General features: G+C 53.1%; 11 protein-coding genes across 11 annotated transcripts; 5 read left to right on the top strand and 6 right to left on the bottom strand.

Annotated features, from left to right (window-relative positions):
* Positions 1-382: 382 nt before the first annotated feature.
* AYL99_06946 (hypothetical protein) lies at positions 383-3,136 on the top strand (the record flags this gene model as incomplete). The annotated part of the gene is made up of 1 exon (XM_018838455.1): positions 383-3,136. One exon carries the CDS (start codon positions 383-385, stop codon positions 3,134-3,136), a length of 2,754 nt encoding a protein of 917 aa, XP_018693015.1.
* Positions 3,137-3,841: 705 nt separating this feature from the next.
* Positions 3,842-5,128, bottom strand: AYL99_06945 (hypothetical protein; the record flags this gene model as incomplete). The annotated part of the gene is made up of 1 exon (XM_018838454.1): positions 3,842-5,128. One exon carries the CDS (start codon positions 5,126-5,128, stop codon positions 3,842-3,844), a length of 1,287 nt encoding a protein of 428 aa, XP_018693014.1.
* A 1,451-nt stretch (positions 5,129-6,579) lies between these two features.
* Positions 6,580-7,667, top strand: AYL99_06944 (hypothetical protein; the record flags this gene model as incomplete). The annotated part of the gene is made up of 2 exons (XM_018838453.1): positions 6,580-7,049; positions 7,106-7,667. The coding sequence occupies 2 exons, from the start codon at positions 6,580-6,582 to the stop codon at positions 7,665-7,667; spliced, it is 1,032 nt and encodes a 343-aa protein (XP_018693013.1).
* Positions 7,668-8,551: 884 nt separating this feature from the next.
* AYL99_06943 (hypothetical protein) lies at positions 8,552-9,566 on the top strand (the record flags this gene model as incomplete). Its single annotated transcript, XM_018838452.1, has 3 exons — positions 8,552-8,624; positions 8,760-8,844; positions 9,005-9,566. 3 exons carry the CDS (start codon positions 8,552-8,554, stop codon positions 9,564-9,566), a joined length of 720 nt encoding a protein of 239 aa, XP_018693012.1.
* Positions 9,567-10,354: 788 nt separating this feature from the next.
* AYL99_06942 (hypothetical protein) lies at positions 10,355-11,529 on the bottom strand (the record flags this gene model as incomplete). Its single annotated transcript, XM_018838451.1, has 4 exons — positions 10,355-10,423; positions 10,486-10,631; positions 10,691-11,297; positions 11,353-11,529. The coding sequence occupies 4 exons, from the start codon at positions 11,527-11,529 to the stop codon at positions 10,355-10,357; spliced, it is 999 nt and encodes a 332-aa protein (XP_018693011.1).
* Positions 11,530-12,475: 946 nt separating this feature from the next.
* Positions 12,476-13,184, top strand: AYL99_06941 (40S ribosomal protein S7; the record flags this gene model as incomplete). The annotated part of the gene is made up of 2 exons (XM_018838450.1): positions 12,476-12,637; positions 12,735-13,184. The coding sequence occupies 2 exons, from the start codon at positions 12,476-12,478 to the stop codon at positions 13,182-13,184; spliced, it is 612 nt and encodes a 203-aa protein (XP_018693010.1).
* A 344-nt stretch (positions 13,185-13,528) lies between these two features.
* Positions 13,529-14,602, bottom strand: AYL99_06940 (hypothetical protein; the record flags this gene model as incomplete). Its single annotated transcript, XM_018838449.1, has 1 exon — positions 13,529-14,602. The coding sequence occupies one exon, from the start codon at positions 14,600-14,602 to the stop codon at positions 13,529-13,531; it is 1,074 nt and encodes a 357-aa protein (XP_018693009.1).
* Positions 14,603-14,912: 310 nt separating this feature from the next.
* Positions 14,913-16,631, top strand: AYL99_06939 (hypothetical protein; the record flags this gene model as incomplete). Its single annotated transcript, XM_018838448.1, has 1 exon — positions 14,913-16,631. One exon carries the CDS (start codon positions 14,913-14,915, stop codon positions 16,629-16,631), a length of 1,719 nt encoding a protein of 572 aa, XP_018693008.1.
* A 213-nt stretch (positions 16,632-16,844) lies between these two features.
* Positions 16,845-17,420, bottom strand: AYL99_06938 (hypothetical protein; the record flags this gene model as incomplete). The annotated part of the gene is made up of 1 exon (XM_018838447.1): positions 16,845-17,420. One exon carries the CDS (start codon positions 17,418-17,420, stop codon positions 16,845-16,847), a length of 576 nt encoding a protein of 191 aa, XP_018693007.1.
* A 371-nt stretch (positions 17,421-17,791) lies between these two features.
* On the bottom strand, positions 17,792-19,040 carry AYL99_06937 (hypothetical protein; the record flags this gene model as incomplete). The annotated part of the gene is made up of 4 exons (XM_018838446.1): positions 17,792-17,869; positions 17,925-18,060; positions 18,149-18,828; positions 18,888-19,040. 4 exons carry the CDS (start codon positions 19,038-19,040, stop codon positions 17,792-17,794), a joined length of 1,047 nt encoding a protein of 348 aa, XP_018693006.1.
* Positions 19,041-20,638: 1,598 nt separating this feature from the next.
* On the bottom strand, positions 20,639-21,811 carry AYL99_06936 (hypothetical protein; the record flags this gene model as incomplete). The annotated part of the gene is made up of 2 exons (XM_018838445.1): positions 20,639-20,980; positions 21,176-21,811. The coding sequence occupies 2 exons, from the start codon at positions 21,809-21,811 to the stop codon at positions 20,639-20,641; spliced, it is 978 nt and encodes a 325-aa protein (XP_018693005.1).
* Between the last annotated feature and the right edge of the window lie 79 nt (positions 21,812-21,890).

Below are 21,890 nucleotides of genomic sequence, written 5' to 3'. Positions count from 1 at the left end.
GACTTGATATCCACCTCCCCGCCGCGTCCTCCTGCGTACCCGTTCGACGCGCAATCCGTCGACATAGGGGAAATTGAGTCACGTGACTCCTTCCCTGGTTGACAATCCCGCACTCGGATTGCGGCCCATTCAGTGGGCAGTGGCCAGGGTCTACCAAGTATCTTTCTCAGTATCAGGCTACAACTTGGTACATTCAATCCTTGAGAGACAACATCTTTTTCTTCACGACGCGAGCGCCACTCCACCTTCTTTTGAACATCTATTGGAGTTTGTCTGCCTGTTGCACTGTGTCGTCTTTCACGCCTGCAGCCAGTTCAACCGCATGGAGGATTGTTCCCGTTCCTCCCTGACTTGTGGCAATAGCCAGTCATATTAGCCCATCATGCGTCCCCTCCGCTTCTTACTGCTACTCTTCTTCTTCGTCGCTCTGCCGGTAGCACTGACCTTTTGGTCATTGCTGGCTGCAAGTGTGAACGCTGTCGACTCCTTTCAGCCCGGCTTCAACACCAAGTCTGGGCGCCTGAGGGCCTTCTTCTCCTTCTCGACTCCCTCCTCTCTATTCCCGCCCTCTGCGGTTATCAGCCTAACCAACGACAACTCGACCTTTTTCCTGGCCAGGCCCGCTGCCTTTGGTCCCAGTCTTCCATCCAAGGGTCTAAGTGGTCAATTATGGGTGGGAAAGGGTTTTGGAGACGATGCTCTGTTGAAAGAGGAGAACATCCAAGTTGCAGGATGGGAGCTGGGTTGCTCCGATGTTCCAGGGTGGGTTGAAGAGAAGGCAAAAAGCATCAAGAACCTACCGGCGGTCGAACAGAGCCAGGCAAAGACAAAGGTGCCGCGAAGCACAGACAACGATCTGTCAGGCCGAGACGGTCCCGAATCCCTTTCGAACGAGAGTCTCCTTCAAGACGATGGTACTGACGACTATTTACACCATCCCCTCCCAGACTCGAACCCTGCAACACCCGGTGAACCAGGCGAGCCTGCCAACGCCGATCTTTCAGACAAGAAACAGTCGACCCACGCTGACATCGAATCACTGCAAGAGAGTGCCGACATTGCAGGCAAGATTGTCATGCTGAGTCGTGGCGGCTGTGGATTCTTGGAAAAAGTCAAATGGGCTCAACGTCGTGGGGGTATTGCCCTCATTGTCGGTGACAACGAAAAGGGGGCACAATTGACAATCATGTACGCGAAGGGCGATACATCGAACATAACGATCCCCGCCCTGTTCACTTCATATACATCAGCGCACCTTTTGTCTTCGCTGGTGCCTCAAGAAGATGGTGACGACGAAGATGCCAAGTCCAAACCACATGATAAGGCCGTAACGGCGAACTCTGGCGCAGACCAGAAAGAGCATGCGAACAAACCCATCTTCACGTCCACCAAACCTGGAGGTACGAAACCAACACCTCTATCAGCAGCCGCGTCCGCTGAGGAGGAGGGCGAGAGCTGGATGAAGAACGTCCTCTCAGTCATGGGGTTGGGAGATAACTCTCCATTCTCTCATGGTGAGGACAGTCGTCGTCCCCCTAGCAGTGGCAATATCGATTGGGTCCTCCTGGAAGATTGGAAGGAGGAGGCTCGCCTAGATTTGAAGGACAGTAAGAACACATTGACCAGTGCCGCCGCGGCGGCCACCTCCACACTCAAGGCAAAGTCAACGAGTTCCAGACGGATCGGAGCGGACGATTTTGTGATAGGAGTCCAAGACTGGCGAGACACTGATCTTGTAGCGCCGAAACCTTCCACCACCTCACAAAACGCTCTTGAGGAGGCAGGCAAGGCTGACCCCACGGATACTGCGAGCTCGGTGAAAGCCTCAACCAGTTTAGATGCAACCCTGAAAGGTGGCAGCATCACTCCCGGCAGCGGAGAATACGACCACGAAAAGTCGGAGCATCTGAATCGCTTCCAGCGGGGCAACGCGCCATCGAACCGGATACCTAGCAGTTCTGATATCCTTCAAAGCCAAGAGAAGGGTTCCTGGTTTAATATTTTCCGCTCTAGTCAGGGGATGCAAGAACCCTCGCCAGAGAACATGCCTTTGAATGAAAAGGACAATCAGGGGAAGGAAAAATCATCTACCGGGGATGATGAGCATGAACTCCCTGGTCTATGGGTCACCCTGACGCCCACAAGTGTTTCTGCTAGTCCATTCGTCGATACACTTCTGGTTCTGGTGGTCAGCCCATTAGTGACACTGACAGTGGTCTATACCCTTTTACTTCTCCGCTCGCGGATTCGACGTCGAAGGTGGCGTGCACCCAAATCTCTGGTCGACCGACTCCCGGTTCGCACTTATCACACTATGAGCACGGCCTCGTCCACCACTTCCTCGTGGGTGGAATCTCCAGATGCCGCTTCGCCCACTTCACCACTGCTCATTTCCGCGAACCCTAATGTGTCACAACGACCTCGTCCCCGCTCACAGACCACCACGGGCATCTTTCCTGGTGGAAGCGTGGAAAGTCAGCTTTCGCATCCCCGAAGTCCGCACACAGAAAAGCGCTCCGCAAAGTCGTCAAAACGGAAGCGCTATACAGGTCGACAAGTCGAATGTGTGGTGTGCCTCGAAGAGTACGTCGATGGGGAAAGTCAGGTTATGTCCCTACCTTGTGGGCATGAATTCCACGTTGATTGCATCACACCTTGGCTTGTTACAAGAAGACGAACCTGCCCGATCTGCAAGGGAGATGTTGTGAGGAGTATGACGAGACAGAGCTTGCAGCAATATTATGAGGATGAAGAGGATGATGATGATATTGGCCGCGATAGTCTCGAGATCGGACGGACGGAAGGTGAAAGAACAAGTGACGATGTCCAAAACCGTGTGGCTCAGACGGTGAACCAGGAACCCAGTGCGGCGATTCCGATCCCTTCTCTGAGCAGGGAAGACGAGGATGTGGAACGAGGTCAGGATCCAGACGTACCGCTCTTAGGCGGATCAGAATCACTGAGCTCGGAATCAACCATCACCCCGCAGATGCTACGGCAGGACCATGGAAGAGGTTCGGAGAGGCGCCAGGGCAGAGATGGACAATCCATGTGGAGGAACATGGTCTCCGCCAGCGTTGGTCGACTCAGTGGAGACACCCTCTGGAGACAGACGCCCGTGGACCGCAATCGGTGAGCAGGTTCTCAGTTACCTGATTGCCACATGCCTTGATAGGATATGCTGTGGGTATTACTGCAATCTTGGGTGGAGGATGTATGAAGATCCCCCGTCTCTCAATCCGATAATTCGCAATTGATGGATGCGGCTCGCGTCGGGACATGACCAGGGCGATCATGATCCCAGACTCGACCTCATGTCCTCAACTTACTGCGGTGAGCCTGGGAATTGGGTACGGGAAGGCCCATGAGGCGTTACTGCTATATTCGTTGTCACAGGGAACCATAACGATGGCTTGGGCCGAGAAACTATCATGAGCACTGTGCAACAGCAGCGTCTGTAGCTGTATTTTCCTACCAGGCAGGTGATGGTACTGCAATACTAGTCGTTAAACGCAACACAACTAAAAAAAAATAAGGGCGGCACACCTCGCCAATCGTCCAGAATCCGAACCAAAAGAACGCGAGCTGACTGAGCCATTTCATTGCACTGGGTATATTGAAAAACTGTAGTAGCACACATCACATGGAAAACCGCACGAGACATGCAGCAGACGTAGATTAATCGAGACATCCTCCTGTTGCACGGCACCGGTACCTCGTACATTTTGCCCATGTCCATTGTAGAAGGCTTTCCCTACCGAGCTAGTACCACCCTCCTTTCTCTCAAAGTTCGGTACCTGGGGACAAAGAAACCAGGGGAAATCTAGAATACATTGCGTCGTCATCTCACTTTCGGAAAGGGTGTCCAGTTGCCGGTGCTGGGTTTTCTGGTCGGCTTCAGATCTTGATGTGATGGTTTCTTCTTGACGTTCACCGGGGCCGGTTCTGTGACACCGGTGGGATGCTCCTCGTCGACCACATAATGCCGTGTCACCGGGCTGATGCCGCTCAGATCTGGCTTGTAGGGCTGTAGATTGCTGGGCATGACCCACCCCTCAGGTGCTGGAATCTCGACTTTCTCACCCGTATCGGCGTCGACCAGGAAGTGTCGTGCGGGCAGCACTTCGACCGCTTTGATGGGCTGCGTATAGGTGTAGTAGTGATGAACGTGGATTTCTCGCGTGATTTCTTCTTGCACGATCTCCTTTGTATTCCTCTTGACGACCTCATGTGTTACCGCGGGTCGCACAATCTCTTCGACCTCAGTATGCTCGCTTTTCCCCGGCTTGAACCCGGGTGGGAGCACGACGGCATTCTCGTTCTTCTCTGTGGCGGGATTGAGGTTGGGAGAGGTTGCCGGGCGCGGTGTGTCGGGGGATTGTACAGGGGAGAAATATGAGCTTGGGATGTGGTAGAGGGGATTGAGTGGAGAGGGGTCGTTCGGGGCAAGAGGTTGGTAGCGTGCCGTCCTGATAGGATTGGGACAGCCTGGAGAGCCTGGAGAGCCAGCTGCAGAAGACTTCTCGCTGTCAGAGTCCGCCTTGGAGCTTTGCTCTGTCGGTGGTGATTTGGGTCTCAGAGAAAGGGGCGCATGGGTCGTCGAGACAGTAGACTTTGGCTCGTCTGAGGGGCCTCTCTTCGATTTGGGACGATCAATGGCCCCGAGAGATTTCTTCCGGAGGGAGGACGATCGCTGAGGGACAGCATGGTCCGGCAGCCGGGGCAAGGCTGTAGCGTCTCTTGGATCCAGCGATGGTCTTCGGGAAGGAGGTGGAGGAGCGGTTTGTGACATTGCGGACACACTGGCAGATTTCTTCAACATGTGCTGCGAAGGGCGCTTTTGCAGACGGCTTCTTGAGCGAGTAGGACGGGGAGCATGCGCAGGATCATGACTGTGATCGAGGGTAGGATTAGCTGTCGCAGGTCGTGGGATTGACTCTTGCCATTGACGAGGAGCGCCTTGGTAGCTATGGCTGAGGTTTCGACTGTGACTGTGGTTTGGATTCAAGCTGCGGTGTCTTTGTTTCCCAGTGCTTGTGGTGCTTGTGGTGCTTGTATGCATGACGTAGGGGAAACGCTTCGGGTCGCATTCTTCGGGGTTCGTGCACCGCTGAGTCGCTGCGGCCATCATGGTCACGATACCCTTTTGTCCTCGGTGCGCAGAATAAGAAAAAGTGGCTCTCTTGCCTCAGCCTATCGAGGAGAGTTGCAGGTCTGCTGGAGGGGAGACAGCAGGCAGATCGAACTGGAGAAAGTGTGAACAAAAACAGCGATTCAGACCAACCTACCTGTTCCCAGGGTTCCCAGGGTTTCCAGCTCTCCCTTTTTCCCACGCTACTCGCCTCCTGTTTGAGTCTTGGATGAACTACTTGTTCTACCCATCGACGGATCCCTCAAGCGACAGACAGAACAGCTTTTTGCTTGGCTATGCCTGAATTGCATGACCGGTCCACCTCGTCTACGAGCATGGAATTGAAGACCTTACCCAAGATGGCGCAAGGGAACAACGGTCGTCAAGGAAGACCCATGGAGCGGATGTTGACCTTGAGTGATTCAAAATCCACCATACTGTCGGCACCTGTTCAGCGATTGGGCCATGACCCGTGGCACCCTGGCCACAGGCTCCTAGACCTGACCCCAACCCACGCGGGACCGCAGCAGGGCCTCAAGGTGGCTTTTAGGGCAGGTGTTGTAGGGGCTCTTAGACACCGGCTAGCTGGTCAGAGGGTGCCACAGTGGACTTGGTGGCGGGTGCTTGTAGGGGGAGGCAGGATTGGCCCGGCAGATCAGGCCAGACGCACCCATCCACAATTGAACAAGGGTCAAATGAGGTCAGGAGAGGAGAGGCCATCCGCCTGTGGCTTGAAGCCCAAGGGTCGAATTGCCAACTGCTTGGGGGCCAACTGACGGCTCTGTTTGGACCTCACGAGCCACATCCTCGACCTGCCAGCCAGCACCCCACAGGTCGTTATGACGCAGACAGTGACCTGTTCAGCTCCACGTTGGTCCCCGTCATTATGATGCATGACGGGCTGTCGGACATACTCAGTGCCTGCATCAAGGCAATGGCCCAGAGGCTGGTTCCTGGGCCAGATTCTCCCCCGCCTTCTGCTCCCACAGCAACAAATCCGTCTTGTCGTCATAGAATGAGGTAGCTGAGTTGATGGAAATGGATGCCTTCCACGGGGATGGTAGAAAGGGATCGAACCACAGACGCAGTCTGTGATCGACTCAGATCTGAAAGTCCGCGAAGGCTTGTTCCGGACATCTGGATTAATTCAAGCTTCGGATCGACATGCAAAATGGGACCTTGATTGCCGAGATCAGATACCAATCGTCAGCTCGGTGCGATGTTCGGTGGAAAAGTCGACCCCCTCTGACCTCACCTCAAACAGGTCCAAGCTTAGCCTTTGCGAGATGATATCACTATGCACTGATCTTACAATTATCTCATATGGAAAGCCCCAGTGAGTCTTGGATGTATTTAATGAAGCACTTTTCAGGGACTGGAACAAGCTCAGCCGTCCTACTAAACATCAACTCCTCGATTACCACCCAAGAAGCCTTGTATCAGATACAATGGAAGCAGCAAAAGCAGCCGTTCAGAAGATCACCGGCAACAGGGGCCACCACACCACGGTGGAGGAAACGGTCAACCCAGCAGTCACCCACGAGACTGTCAAACCTCACCGCCATGAAGAGGCCACCCAGGCCGTTGACCGTGAGGTGCATCAACACCACTACCACACAACAGTGCAGCCCCTTACTCACACCGAACGGCTCCCGGAGAAGCATCACCACAACATCTTGCCCGTCGAGCACCGAGAATTCCACCACGACAATGAGGCGGACACCAAGGAGAGGATCACGACGGAGCTAGGTCGTTTCAAGGACCACTCGACAAAGGAACAGACTCACCACACTCAGGCTGCTGCACCGACCGTCACTGGAGAGCATGTCCATCACCACGTCCACGAAACTGTGGTGCCTGTCGTCCACAAGGAGACGATTCAGCCCGAAGTCGTGCACACCACCGTACCTATTCACGAGTGAGTGTCTCTATAACCCCACCGCTGCGTAGCATTTCATTGACTAACCTGTGCAGAACACACCATGCCGCAGCTCAACACCACGGTCTTTCGGCATTGCCCATGAAGACCCTCGATGAATTTAAAAAGGTTGGCGGTGTCCTCACCGGCGGAAGCCATTCTGCACATGAAGAATATGAGGGTGCACCACGACCATATAACGACAAACTTTCCACAACCTTTGAAAAGCTGGAGGAGAAGTTCCACGGCACTTCATCCAGCCCTACGACCAACAAGACCCATCGACCTACTGACTCTGGTATCAGTGGTGTGGGCAATGACCACGTCAACAATAGTGCCCTTGGGGGAAACAACCACCACGTCAACAATGGTGGCCTTGGGGGAAATAACCACAACGTCACTAGCGATGGCCTTGGGGGAAATAACCACAATGTCGCCAGTGGTTCCCTAGGGAGAGATAAGCACAACATGTCTGGAAATGGCGTCGATGTTGCCAATCGGCACACCGATGGAACTGGACGTCTCGGCGCCACAGAAGGAACTACGCCCACCGTGGGCGATCGCATGAACCCTCGCACAGATGCTGATCGGGATGGGAAAGCCGGTGTCATGGACTAGGCTTGGGTCTGTGGGTATTAAAGCATGGAGTTATTGTTGTCTCTTGTATCAGGAATCATGAAAAACACATCTCTGGAGGTCTCTGTCTGTTTATCTATACGGCAACGAGAAATATCAGGCATCGACGAACAAAAAGCACTGCGTCGGACACTGTCAACAACAAAGAAATATGTATAGCTGCAAGCAGAGGTAGTATTTGCAAGTAAAATTTTCCACCGGATCTATCTCTATCATGCTTACGAATGAACGATCCATCTGTCCACCTGTCCATCCCACGCACACCTATCGTCTGTAAGATTAGGAATCTTTTGATCTCCTCATATGTAGCATCCTCGGCTAACATCCGCTCCTCGTCGAATGTTTATTACAGCACTTAGTTTCATCCTTCCGCCCATCCTTTCTCTTTGGGGCCCAGGAGGGGAATATTCGCTGCCCAGGCCGGCTAAGACGCTTCGCTGTCTTCACATGTATTCGGCGAGCCGATGCGGGGGAGCGACAGGACGGTGATTGGATTTCCTCCCCTTCTTTCGCGCGTTTAGGGACGAAGTCCTTATGTGATTTCGAATACGCTCGGAGAAGAAACCGGGCGTCCCATGGTGGTGGAGAAGAGAGAACCTATGGCTCTGGCGTTTCTATTGAGGCCGCACGTAACTGTAGATCTATCTGCATCCTCCTTTGTTGAGGAAGGTATTTAAATGCCCAAGTTGGTTGTGATCCATCGAGTACCCGATATCCGTCGTTTCCGGGATCTATTTTCCACGCTGGTCGTTATTAAAGACAGCTACTTGCCGCAGCTGCTGCCCTACCCCCCCAAGCGTACGGACCGCAGCAATATTGTTGTCCCTCGTTCTCGCTCTCTATCGACTCGGTCGTCGTCGCCAGCCATGTCCAACGAAGTCATTTTATACGACCTCCCTTCCAAGGGCGGCACGGCCTGGAGTTTGAACCCGTGGAAAAGTAAGTATGTCTCCTTCCTTCCGCCTGTGCTTCTTCTGGCCGATTATGTACACACGGCGAGATGGCGCTGGCAAAAGGAACTTCATCGTCCGTCCCAGTTGCTCTTAGAGCTTTCTCTTCTGACCACGGAGGCAGCTCGTCTCGCCCTGAACTACAAGGGTATACCATACAAGACGGAGTGGGTTGAGTATCCGGACCTGAAACCGACATTTACCAAGTTGTAAGTCCCACCCCTTGATGCATGCCGGGCCGGGCCTGTTTTCAGATTTCTATGTGGCCGATGAGTGTGTCGCGTGTTATATGCCCTGGTCTGCTTCGCCAGTCTTCGTCAACAACACGAAGGAGATGGAACAGAAACATACTCACTTTCCTTGATCTAGTGGCATCCCACCCAACAGTAGTGGGCCGTACGAGTACACCTCGCCAACCGTCCGGCTCCCGTCGGGCGAGTATGTGATGGAATCGCGCGCCATCATCGACAAGTTGGAGCAGCTCAAGCCCTCGCCGTCGCTGCACCTGGACTCGCCGTACTTGGCACGCATAGAGCAGCTGCTACCCAACGTGATCAACTCGGTGCGGGCGATCTTCATGCCGCTGGTGCCCAAGGTGTACCTGAACCCCCCGTCGTACGAGTACTTCGTGGCGTCGCGCGAGAAGGCCATCGGCATGACGCTGGACGAGTATGCGGCGAAGAACGCCGCCCAGGGCTGGGAGGACGCGAAGCCGCTCGTCAAGGAGCTCGCCGCCATCTACGCCGAGAACCCCGAGGGCCCGTTCCTCATGGGCAAGGAGGTCTCGTATGCCGACTTCATGGTCGTTGGCTGGCTCCGCATGATGGAGGGCTTAGGCCAGTTGGACAAGATCCTCGCCATGGAGGGCGGCGACAAACTCAAGGCCGTGTATGAGGCCAGTGCCCAGTGGTTGAAGAGGGATAGCTACTGAAAGAAGGAAAGAAAAAAACAAAGGAGCGAAGTGTAGGCAGGGTGGTGGGTGAGTGGGTGGCAGCATGTATGTATTAAATCTCGAGGAACGCTAGCCTCGTCCCCATTCAGCTGCTTGTACGCAGTATCACCGCCGCCATCCACTAAGGAGGGTGACATTATGTACTGTAGATATGCTATTACATACTCTGTCCAGCTACAGCCCCTTCTCGCCCGACACTAGCTGTGTGTCCGCTGATACCAGTCGATACGATCAATCACCTCGGTGTGTATGTACTGCTCCAGCCTAATAGGTAGCGACCTCCACTACCTTTAAAACGAGATGTGTAACTCGGACAGAGGAAGAAGAGACAAGCACCGTCACGGCGGCCGCATTCGCCGCACGCAGGACCCACGAAGCTGGGTTCCACGGAAGTTTTCGAACGCAAGGTCGACTGATGATTTGACGGTGGAAGGGGAGAAAACGCGGTAAAAAGGAGCCGTCTGGCCCGGTTCCAGCAGGAGGCTGGTTTCAGAAGATTCCACAGTGATCGAGATTGAAAGAAAGCTGGACTCGGTAACATGTCGCACGCAGATTGATGCGGAAAGACTCACAGAGAAGACAGCTGAGTAATGGTACGTCGGTAGTTTGTACAAGTATGTAGATGTCATTTCATCACGGTCATTGCCAACCGATCCTTTTTTGCACCACCTGCTCTATTCGTAGGTGGCGTCAATGCTCCAAGCCGTCTCTGCCGGATGCAATTTCACTGATTCGACGTCTGGCCGGTGCTGCTCTTGGAAGTTGCTCTAGAGCTGGATCACGACCTTGCCAAAATTCTTCTGCTGCCATTGGTATTCGTAAGCCTCCGGCGCATCCTTGAAGCTGAACGTCTTCTCGTCCACCACCGGGTGAATGTTGTTCGCGTCAATGCACCGACCATATCGATCAGCTGAGCCTTGGACCCGATCAAGATCCCGCGGATGATGCAGCCCGCACCCAGAGCTGCCAGCGTGCTGGGCTCGTCCGCCGCTTTGACACCACCCAGAAAACCGATCACGGAAATCACGCCCTCGAGTTTGATTGCTGCACGAAAGTGTCAGAAATTTCTAACTTGCGAAAGGGAAGGGGGGAAAGTCACGAACCTTTGAGGGACTGAGCCATCGTGCCAGGCCCACCAACCTCGATGATATGATCAACGCCCGCTTTGCCAGGTGTGAGGTTCTTTGCTGTCTCCCCCCAGTTCGGGTCCTTCTTGTAGTTGATAACATGGTCGGCGCCCATCTTCTTCAACGTCTTCGCTTTCTCATCTGAAGAGGTTGTGGCAATCACAGTGGCCCCGGCGGCTTTGGCGAACTGAATGGCGGCAAGCGAGACGCCGCCGGTTCCTTGAGTGAGAACCACCTCTCCAGGCTTCAAGGCCTTCGATTGAAGACCGTAAAGAGCGTTCCAAGACGTGAGGGGCGCGCAAGTCAAGGTCCCCGCCTCGGTTGGAGTGAGGTTGGACGGAGCATGAACGAGGCCCGACGCTGGGAAGACGGCATACTTGCGCAGACAGCCGTGGACGGTGCCACCCAATGTCGTGTTCATCATCGCTGCGGTAACGGGTCCGTATTGATGTGCTTGCGTGAACTGCGTGACCACCTTATCGCCTTCTCCAAACTCGGTCACTTTGGAGCCCACGGCGAGAATTTTTCCCGCACCATCCGAAGCAGCGACACAGGGGAGGTTGAGCGGCAGTGGATACTGGCCCTGTACATTCTGTCTCAATTTGGGCTTCTGCGGTAGTTGAAGCGGCACGCATTACCTTGGGGATAACCAGATCTCTATAGTTCAGAGAAACGGCTTGAATTTGAACCAAGCAGTCGTTCTCGCCGAGCTCTGGAACGGGGTAGTCTTCAACAAGTTTGATGTTTCCCCATCCTGGAGTCGCGGGGTCCGTGGATTGGATGACCCAGGCAGGGGTAGTCTTGGGAAGGGACATATTGGGTGTTGTGGCTCAGTGGAAGTATTCACGAGGTATATGGAAAGATGACCTGGAATAGAGCTCAATCAAGCTCGAAGGTGATGGTGAAAAAAGACTACCGTGATAGCACATGTAAACCTTGGGATTTATATAGATGAAGTCACGGCAATGTTGTGCATACCCTCTATGTCTCCACTGGTGCCACTTACGCATAAAACCCCAACACTCACGAAGACTGTTGCTGGCTGCTTAACTCCGGGTAGAAGGGTGTGAATGGCCGGACACCCATCAAACGGTACCACCTGTGTTGGGCAAAGTCTGCTCATGGCTAAATGGTGGGGTTAAATGATCTGTTTGTGCTGTCTGCCGAATTTCACGAGGCCATTGATTTCGCGCCTGACGCAACACAGCTTGGAGCAAATGGGTCCAAAGGTGTCTGGATGACAAACTCGTGTCATGAAATGGGGCTCCTGGTGCAAACTGCCTGTCGATCATACTTCGGGCCTCGAAATCCGCGAGCACCAATCACTCGAGAGAGGCTCCAGACTGCCAGAACGGGCAGAGCGTCTCGGCGTTTCTCGGCGGTGGAGTTATTGAATACCTGAAAGAGGGATGCAGAATTTATCAGCAGACGAAAGAAGCCTGTCTAAACTCCATGATTTATAAGAGGTGGCAATGAGGCTGGCGATGGTGGTGAGGTGGTGGTATTTTTTTCGGGGGGGTTGATGCGGTTGGGCATATGGCAATTGAGTGCAGATTATACGGTGAGGCTTAGCCGCACCAAGCGCTCCTTCCCTTTTCGGATTTTAGGGCAACGCACGAAAATCTTGGCGGATTTCCAGAAATTGCGGATTGAGGACTCCGATCACTTTCGACACACCCACAAGGCCTTCGAACCACCAACCTTCAACCTCCTGGGACAATCACAGATTGCGAATCACTTGACAATCCTCAAGTCGCAATCATGTCTCAACCTGCCCTCAACAAGATCGCCCCCAACAGCCCTTCGCGGCAACACCCTTCCGAGCTGGAAACCAGCATCGCAACCGCTCTCTATGAACTCGAGACCAACATCCCCGACCTCAAGGTCGCCTTGAGACCGCTTCAATTCGTGTCTGCTCGCGAGGTATGAACAGCCCAGTATATCGAACAGTCTTCTAGCCTACTGCAACGACCCGGAAAACATGGACAAAAAACGCTGACAAGATTTTTCTGTTATTCAGCTCGAAGTCGGCCATGGCAAGCGTGCCGTCGTCATCTTCGTTCCCGTGCCCCTTCTCCCAGGCTTCCACAAGGTCCAACAACGCCTGACCCGCGAACTCGAGAAGAAATTCTCTGATCGCCACGTCTTGATCCTCGCCTCGCGCCGCATTCTGCCCCGCCCCAAGCGTTCCAACCGCTCCCGCACCAGCCAGACCCAGAAGCGCCCAAGAAGCCGCACTTTGACTGCCGTCCACGATGCTATTCTTGCGGATGTCGTCTACCCTGTTGAGATCGTCGGCAAGAGATTGAGGACCAAGGAGGATGGAAGTAAGGTGTTGAAGGTCATCCTCGATGAGAAGGAGCGGGGTGGTGTGGACTACAGACTCGACACCTACTCTGAGGTGTACCGGAAGTTGACTGGACGGGTTTGCGGCTTCGAGTTCCCCATGAGCAGCGCCACCGACTTCTAGATGTTGAGGGAGATATCCAGATGAGAAGAGTGCAGAAGACAGGCTGGGTGGTGTGGCTATGATACAAGAGAGACTGGAGTGCACGGATGCATTCGGGTGCTAGGGCAGTCAGTCTGTTTCATCCCACCTTGCGAAGTCTCGTTGTATGGATGAGGCGAATCTCCGCGGAATGCTAGAGAGAACATTGTGCTTGGATCGAGCCAAACAGGGAATGCCACTCAATTGAGGGCCGGAACTCGCAGCAAAAGCGCCCAGCAGATATTTTTCGTGCGAGAAGTAGAAGACAAAATATGTGTTCAAATTGCCCCGGTGTCGTTTTTCATCGAGTCTTGTACAGGATACTGCTACATGAATTCTCCGCCGCCGAGGATGTCCTTCATACTGACATTCCCACTTCCTCTCTCTAAAGGTTGTGGTTGTCCCTGACCAGCCTTCCACCCGATCATGTAGATCACTCGAAAGGTGGCCGGTATTCTATCCTTTTCGTCCTCTTTACAATGTAATTCCCTGTATATGGCTTCATTCGCCAGCAGCACATCTCGACTCATGGGTCCGCCCATGGACTTGAGGATGGCGTTGCCCTCACCCATGGCTTGAATATCCGTCATCAAAGCAAATGTGTCGGGATATTCGACTATTATATCGTCAACATCGACAGTCAGAAGTTTGAATCCAGCTCGGCCGAGGAGGTTCCCTACGTCTCGGACGTCTGCTAAAGGTGATATATGAGGTGAAACGCCGCCGTGGCGCTCGAGGTCGGCCAATTGGAGCGACGAGCGCAGTTCAAAAAGAGTGTCTCCGCCAAACATGGCTGCGAGAAATGGGGCGTCAGGTTTGAGAATGTTGTTTATGCTCGACAGCACTGATGGGAGATCGTTGATCCAATGAAGAGATAGAGAAGAGAGAACAGCGTCGAACGTGTTGGCTTCATAAGGGAGGGTCTCTAGAGAAGTGAGGACTTCTTGGGTGATTGGGACTGCGGGTGCAGGCAGCGAATCATCACGGTGGAGGGCGGTGGGAGAAGTGTCTGCGCAGGTAAGGTGGTGTATTCGTTCCGAGAGAGGGATCTTGGCCTTTGTTGCTCCTTCTGGTATCTCTGGCGCAATCAATGGCGGCTTAGAGAGTGCCCGTGCGATATTGCAGCTGTTGGCACCCAAGTCGAGCACATGAGGGAACTCGCGATTGATATCGAGGAGTCGGTCGACGAGCCGCTGAGCTACTTCATCTTTCAGATAGTCGGCCTTGCGACTGTATTCTGCGTTTGCGGCCGCCCGTTCTTTCTGGAGGTACTTCACATTCTCGTTGAAGACTTGGAGAGTTGGGGCGCCAGGTGACTGGATGGCGTATGGCCTGCGGAAGCAAGGGCGCCGTCGTAGAGCGGCAGTGGGAAGCCAAGGTCTCAACGCCGGTGGCTTCATTGTGGCATAGATTTGGTATGATGCTTCTAGACCACGTCGTTGACCTGAGAGTGGAAGAGAAGTTGTTCATTGTTCTGCTCGTCTAGTTCTTTTGCGGCATGATGTCAATATCACCAAGGGCAGGTTAGCCGTAACCGCGTCTGACCGCGTCTGTTTCGGTTGCGAGGCGTGAAGGTCTCGAAAAAAGATGAAGAGAAGGTAGGTCTGTATTTTCTACGGTTCAAGCCATTATGGTGGACTAATTAATGTGCTCCTGCATGAGGTTGTGCTAGTTTCGAGTGCAAACCAGGTCATACTTGACGGCGCTGCGATGGCATTCCCCTACACGTTTGTCTCTTGCCCCTGTTCCGATGCGTCTAACAGAGCATTGAAGTCGAAGCGATCCTCCCGCGATGTCGACTTTGAGGACATCCAGGACGGTGAAGAGACCTTTGATCCGCGACACCCACGGTCTGCCTTCTCTCTGTTTCCCCCAGAGCATCTGTTGTACTGCGAGGAATGCCACGAGATCAAATGCCCTCGTTGCGTGACCGAAGAAATCAATGCAACCTACTGCCCAGACTGTCTGTTTGAGAGTCCCAGGGTTATGGTGAGGAGTGAAGGGAACAGGTGTCCTCGAAATTGCTTTCATTGCCCCATATGCACGGCCCAGATGATCACCACTTCCATCGGCGACCCCAAAGACGGGCCATTCATCCTCAATTGCAACTATTGCATGTGGAGCACCCTCGACGTGGGCATCAAGCTCGAAAAAGCGACTGGCGTCCGCGGCCAGCTTGATGAGATCGCAAATGGAGGCAAACGCAAGGCTTCCACCTTGAGATCACAGCCATACCAAGATGATCTCGCACGCAAATCCTCGCTTTCAAGGCCCCCTTTGTCTCAGGAAGAAGTAGGAGAGGTTGTGGAGGCCAAGGAGAAAACCGAGTCACAGGTTTCTTTAGATCCAACAGCGAGGTTCAACGCCCTGAAGACGTTCTACAAGGAGCAAATCGCCGAATCCTCAGCAACGGACGCAGGGTTTTCCACGTCGGCACTGGACATGGCTTACTCTTCCCCATCGTCACTCCAACGGATCATGAACATCTATACCAACAGAGAAAACTCGCTCAAACGGGCACGACAGAAGCTTACAATCATGCGAGAGGCTCGGACGGCGAGCGAAGGATTCAAGCTGCATGGCCCACAAAGTGATACGCCTTGCGAATACGACGAGACTACAACCAATGCACAAAGAACGTTACAGAACCCCTCCTTCATCGGCAATCCTGAAGCACGTCTCGTCTCAGATCTCAGACCCATGCCCACACTTATGCGCACAAAACGATCCAAGCGCTGTGCAACCTGCAAACACATCCTCACTCGGCCTGAGCTGAAGATCTCGTCTGCGCGGTACCGCATCAAATTGATTGCGCTCTGTTATATACCCTTTGTGACCATCAAGCCGCTCCCTGTTCCAGGCGGCTTGGCCCCTTCTGGCCCGGACGGGAGTGATGTTGTCCTTGCGGCCGGGAAGCCCGTTCAGTTTATAATGACACTGCGCAATCCACTATTTGACGATGTGAATGTCAGCCTGGGAAGCCTGAGCGTAACGCCAGGAAAGCACGGACATCGAGTCACGATCTTGTGTCCACAATTTCAGATCGGGAAGAATAGCGATGCCTGGGACGATGCCCTCAACAACCCTCCGACTCATCAAGCGACGGGAGGTGCCAACACAGCGGGTGGAGAACAGATAGCGGGCAAACTGTACGACCACGGTCGGAATTGGGCGAGTGTGGTGATTGAGATTGTTCCCTCGAGCATTCTAAGAAATGAGGGCCAGGAACTGGACGAGGATGAAGATGTCATTGAAATTCCTATCAGAGTCAGGCTTGAATGGACGGTCACCGAGGACGAAACGGCAGGTATTGTGGAGAGAAGGAAACGGGAGAGGGAGAAGGTGCTCGAGGACGGCGAAGAGGCGGATGATGGGAAAAGAGAATTGAGTTATTGGATGGTCCTTGGTATTGGACGGGTCGACTGTTGAGAATAAAACCACTGTTTGATGGGAGTCAGGTCTGGAAAAGATACCCAGTTCTCGAGTGATGCGTATTTCTTGCCAGGGATCATTTGGTTGACCACCGTTTTGTCCATACTTCTATGTCTTTTGGATCTCCCCAGAGCGCAGGCTTCTTTGCTGCATGGCCGTGGTGCAAGATGGAGAGCATTGGACAGGAGGATGCTCTTGTTGACATGTCTTTCATACCGTTCGTCGGTCACTCATGACCCTCACAATCCCACCAACGCCCACCACCTCCGTCAGCTTCTCATGCCAGCTCAGCAGCACACTCATGACCTGGCCACCCCCACCCTCTCCAAAATTCCTCGATTGAATCTGACTGAAGCCCGTGCCAGTCGCCTGCGGGCTCACCCCCTTGCCACTGGTTGTACTGCTTCCGCTGGCCATGCCCTTGTATATGTACTTCATCAAGGTATCCCCCAACGCCGCTCCGCCCGGCTGTTTCAGCATCTCCGTCAGTATCCGACTGACATCGCTCTGTCTAATCCCTTGTAGCACCTCCAAGACCGTGGTGAGGTGGACTTGTTTTGCGCCCTCGTCGCCCGCTAGAGGGGCAGTTTCGAGTGCCGATTGTAGAGCGCCTAAGCTGTCACCAGCGCGGAGCAGTTGCCGGACCTGTTGGCCGATTTGTGCGGCCTCGGAGGATGTGGAGGGTGCGGGTAGGTTGGCTGGGAGAAGAGTGGAAAGAGGAAAGTTCAAAGCGGAGTCAGGATCGTAGGCGTCGACGTTTATCGTGCGCCAATTTATGTTGGCCATCGTGGGAGAGCGTGGTAGACTTGCTGCTTATGCGTGGTCGTTGGCGGGGAAAGCAATGAGGGCTCGGGTGTGTCGACAGCTGAGGTGGTGACGATTTCGACCCGGGAGAGTGGGCTGAGCGTCTGAACTATGAAACCAGAGTTTGTGTATAAGGTCAAATAGACTTAAGAGGAAGAAAACACAGTTGTAGTTGTGTATATGCTAGGTTCACTCGAGAGTGCTCCAAGTAACAATGCGGGACAAGTGCGAAGGCCAATGAGGCCCGAAATGGCCTAACGGCGTTACGTAATCTTTGCCAAGACCTTCCCAGGCTGGGCTGCAGCCTTGCGCTATCTAGCTACTCGAAATTTCCAACTTCAACCTTCAATCATTCACGATGGAGTGTATGCATCATTTGTCGCCTCAATGCTCGTCATGCCTTTGCTGTATCTGGCAACTTCTGGTTGAAGCTAACGACAATCAGTATCGTCCTTTCAGTCAGAAGTCTCACAAGTTATACAATACGAAGCCTGGCCTCTCATCATGTCCTTCCTTGTTAAGGCCCCAAGCGTAAGGGCTGTCATCATGAACCGTGGTCCTCCTCAGATCTCTTCGGTATTTTCCGGCAAATGATCCGCCTTCAGCTCGATGCATAACACATCTGAATTTCGAATTAGCTCTGCTGCAGAATAGTCGCTTACTTGAGAGATCGCGCCCATATCTCGTCGAGAGAATAATGATCAACTTACGTGTTGTCCCAGATAATCAAGTCACCAGGGTCGTTCCATGGAATGCTTATGGTATACTTGTCCTGCGTTGCATGCGCCATGAGCTTATCCATAAGCTCCTGCGACTTCTCTGGAGGTACATCCACGATATGGTCCATGTGTGCGGCGATATACAAATTCATCCGACCAGATGGCTCGTGCTTCTGCACCAGGCGATGTCTGTGCATCGGAAACTTGAATACATCGACATCCTTGAAGTAATCCGGTGCTGCCTTTTTGCGTGACGAGTAGAGGGAGTGGGCGCCAACATAATTCTTTTCCAGGAGTTCGGCCTTCAACTCAGGATCCAATTCGTCGAATGCCGTCCGTGTGTCAGCAAATCCGGTGTTGCCACCAGTGTTGGGCGGTGGCAGTTCGTGGGCCTTCAGGATCGAGTACGATGCCCTCCGGGGATTGAAGGAAGAGTCGACGTGGTACAGGGCATTGCCCTTGTTGTACTGCGCACGGGGACTGTCTGGTGACAGGACAGTGTTCGTATCGGGGTCGATATTGCCGGCGTCAAAAAGCTCATAGTATTCATATCGTGGCTTCCTCCCGTTGGTCATGTACGGCCTGATATCGTCCAACTCTCCAAATCGACGAGAAAATTCAACGTGCCCTTTGTCGTCGAGTCCTGTCTTCCGGAACACAATCACGCCATACTATCAAGCAGTCAGAGCTCTGTAAGTTGCAACAACTATAGACTATCTTCAAAATTTACCTTTGCAGAAGCTGCGAGGATCTCCCTGAACACGTCATCTGGAATTGGTTTAGAGAAATCAACGCCTTCAATCTCGGCCGCGAATGTCGGGTGCAGCTTCTTGATCTGGATCTTGTTGAATTCAGTCTCTGGTGTTAGAAGAAGTCCAGGCATTGTGCAAACTGGCACAGATTCTGAATTTCAGTGACGGTGGTTGGCTATGAACAGTTCAGCGGCGCAACAACCAGATGGCAAGGCCGCCATTTGGTCCTATGTCTTATATGTTTGAGGAATAGGGACTCAAAACACGCCAGAGCAGGTATTCGGCAATTCTCCGTTCATTCTGAACGCATCTGCCGAAGCCCCATGTCCGCTCCTGTTGACTCTCGACACTGTCAGCCTCGAGTTTCCCCACAGAAGACAGTGGACGAAGTGTGCGGGGAAGATGAGAAGATCCATTCTTTCGTATGGAGGTGGGAGGCAATGGAGAAAAGCGAATCTCTTCGTCCCAACGCCCGCGAAATCCTTACCTGGACTGGGGCCCCCGGGGAAATCCGATGCCGCTAGCCTGCGCCATACATGAATATGGAATGCTTGACCTCAATTGGTTCAGATGACTCCTGATTGCTTCTGCCGACCTCCGAATTTGCTTTACCATTGGCGATCAGCCATGCCACTTTGGACTACTGGACTTGACGACTGCTCTCGCGTGAGTGTATTGAGCACAGGGGGATGCTCAGCTATACTGCTCAATGGTCAATCTCCTACGAGGTTTCAGGCGTTGGCGATAGAGTCCTTTTGATCATACGGTGCCGCTGATCTGAAGATCTAGAATAGAGATCTATTACACTGCGAGATTTGGCTGATGTCTCAAAGAAATAGCGATAACAATCGCCCCATTGACGGTATCAGTGATTCGGCTTATCACAAGGACGATTCTCTTCACAGGCAATGGGTTTCAAGCCGCCTGATTTGAAATATGCCTTGTTTGTGCTGCCTTTTTTGCGACAGGTAAGAACAGCAACAAGTGACTTTGACGGTTGAGGTTACTTGCAGCACGAAACAAAGACAAAGATGAGGTAAAGGTGATTCAGTCAAACTGCAGGGCCTTTTCTGGTAGTTTCGATCTTCACCGCAATTTTCAATTGGTAGCAAACATTGTGCATCTGCTCAGGTGGAAGACACCTACGTGGATAAGGGCAGAGTCTGTTCCAGAATGCTCAGTGACAGCTTGCCTTTCCCACTCAGTCTTCACTATAAAGTCACCAACGTCACGCACCTCTGATTGTCACTGAGTTCTTAGTGACTCGCAGCGAAAATTTTTGCTCAGTAAGTGAAGATGGACTATATATGGACTATATATATCCCGCGACTGTATCGAATTCTGAACTTTCCTCTCCCGCATCTCTCCAACCTTCAACGAGCTCTGAGGATCGACACCGATTGCCAAAGTCATATTCTCAGACCGACCCTCACACTTACTGATCAGGCGCAATGGCGCCTCTCTTTCATTTCGTTCTCTTTGGTCTGGTCGCCAGCCTTACCAGCTCTGTCAGCGCAGGCCGGGCCACGCCGAACGTGAGACGCGCTGACCTGGAGGTTGACTGCTCCTGTGACAATGAACCTTCTCATCCCGGTACGTTCTCCCAACTTTTTCAAAGTCGCGTGTTAATGTGGTGGCTAGGTCCACACCCTTGGGGAGATTGGAGCATGGCCACCAGCGCGACAAGTGGTGCCCCTGTTGCCCCAACTCCTGCAACTGGGCCGACTTATTATGGTGGTATCAACTCTACATCTGTGACTATAGCTGAGACATCATCTGCATCGGTGACTTCGACTGAGTCGTTCTCTACATCAGTCATTTCGGTTGAGGTGTCCTCTACATCAGTTGTTCCGGGTGAGGTGTCTGTGAGCCAACCAAGTCCTAATACGTCGGCCTCGCAACCTCCACCCACTTTTGTCTCCTCAAGTCTGGCTTCAGGTTCTTCCTCCCCTGGTTCGTCCTCTTCGGGTTCGTCATATCCTGGCTCGACAAGTGCAGGAATTGCGCCATCTGCCGATACCAATTCGTCGACTTCGGGCGCCTCCATCATGCAGTCGATCAGCAGCATCAACTCTAGCACGTCAAGTCAATTTTTGCCTGTTGGTTCTGCCAATGGGACATCCCAAACTCAGACGACTTCAGTCTTGCCTTTGACAACAATGTCTACTCCTGAGGGCTCAATGTCTGTCGTCTCGCAGTCAACTCAAACCGAATCTGAAGTCACAGTGTCATTTGCGAGCGTGTCAAACCTTTCTCAGCCTATTACCCCATCAAGCATGACTTCGGCCTTTCCTTCAAACAGCACATTGAGCATGGTACCAGCATTCTCGGCAAATGGCACATTGAGCATGATTCCGCCTTTTCCAGCTAACAGCACGTCGAGTGTGGTTCCGTCATTTTCAGGGGACAGCAGCGCTCCTGGAAGTACACTGTCGGCACAAGACCCAGCCACAAATGGGAACTTGTCAAGTGTAGGCTCATTCTCTACCGCCTTGACTTCGAATACGACCGCTGGATCCGAGATTACGACTTCATTCACCAGCACCATTGATCTGAGCTCGACAACGTTCATTACTGTCATTCGAACGACGATCAGCATTGTGCAATTGTCCTCATCATCGACCCAGGCTGCTGGTTCCAGTAATGGGTCTTCAGCCTCTGGATCGTCGTCAAGTCTTGGAACATCTGGATCCGGCTCAAGCTCGTCCTCTGGTAGGGAGACGGCCTCGACTTCGAGCGGAGAGAGCTCCTCTTCTAGCATTAATAGCTCCAGCCTGGCATCCGCAACTGGGTCGACCTCATCCTCCAGTGCGGTAATTACCCCCCTGCCTGGAATCACGATGACTCCTCCTGTAGTCACATCCACGCCCGCGCTCCCTACAGTGTCCTTCACAGGCGACATGCAATGTTCCTATTCTTTCTCGGCAAACGATACCGCACTCACTTCGTACACGCTTGCTCCGTGGTGTTGGCCTTGGCCT

This window comes from Fonsecaea erecta (genome assembly GCF_001651985.1).
Source record: "Fonsecaea erecta strain CBS 125763 chromosome Unknown Scaff5, whole genome shotgun sequence".
Lineage (NCBI taxonomy): Eukaryota > Fungi > Ascomycota > Eurotiomycetes > Chaetothyriales > Herpotrichiellaceae > Fonsecaea > Fonsecaea erecta.
Note: the sequence above shows the minus strand (reverse complement) of the source record. Positions and strands in the feature narration are given on the sequence as shown.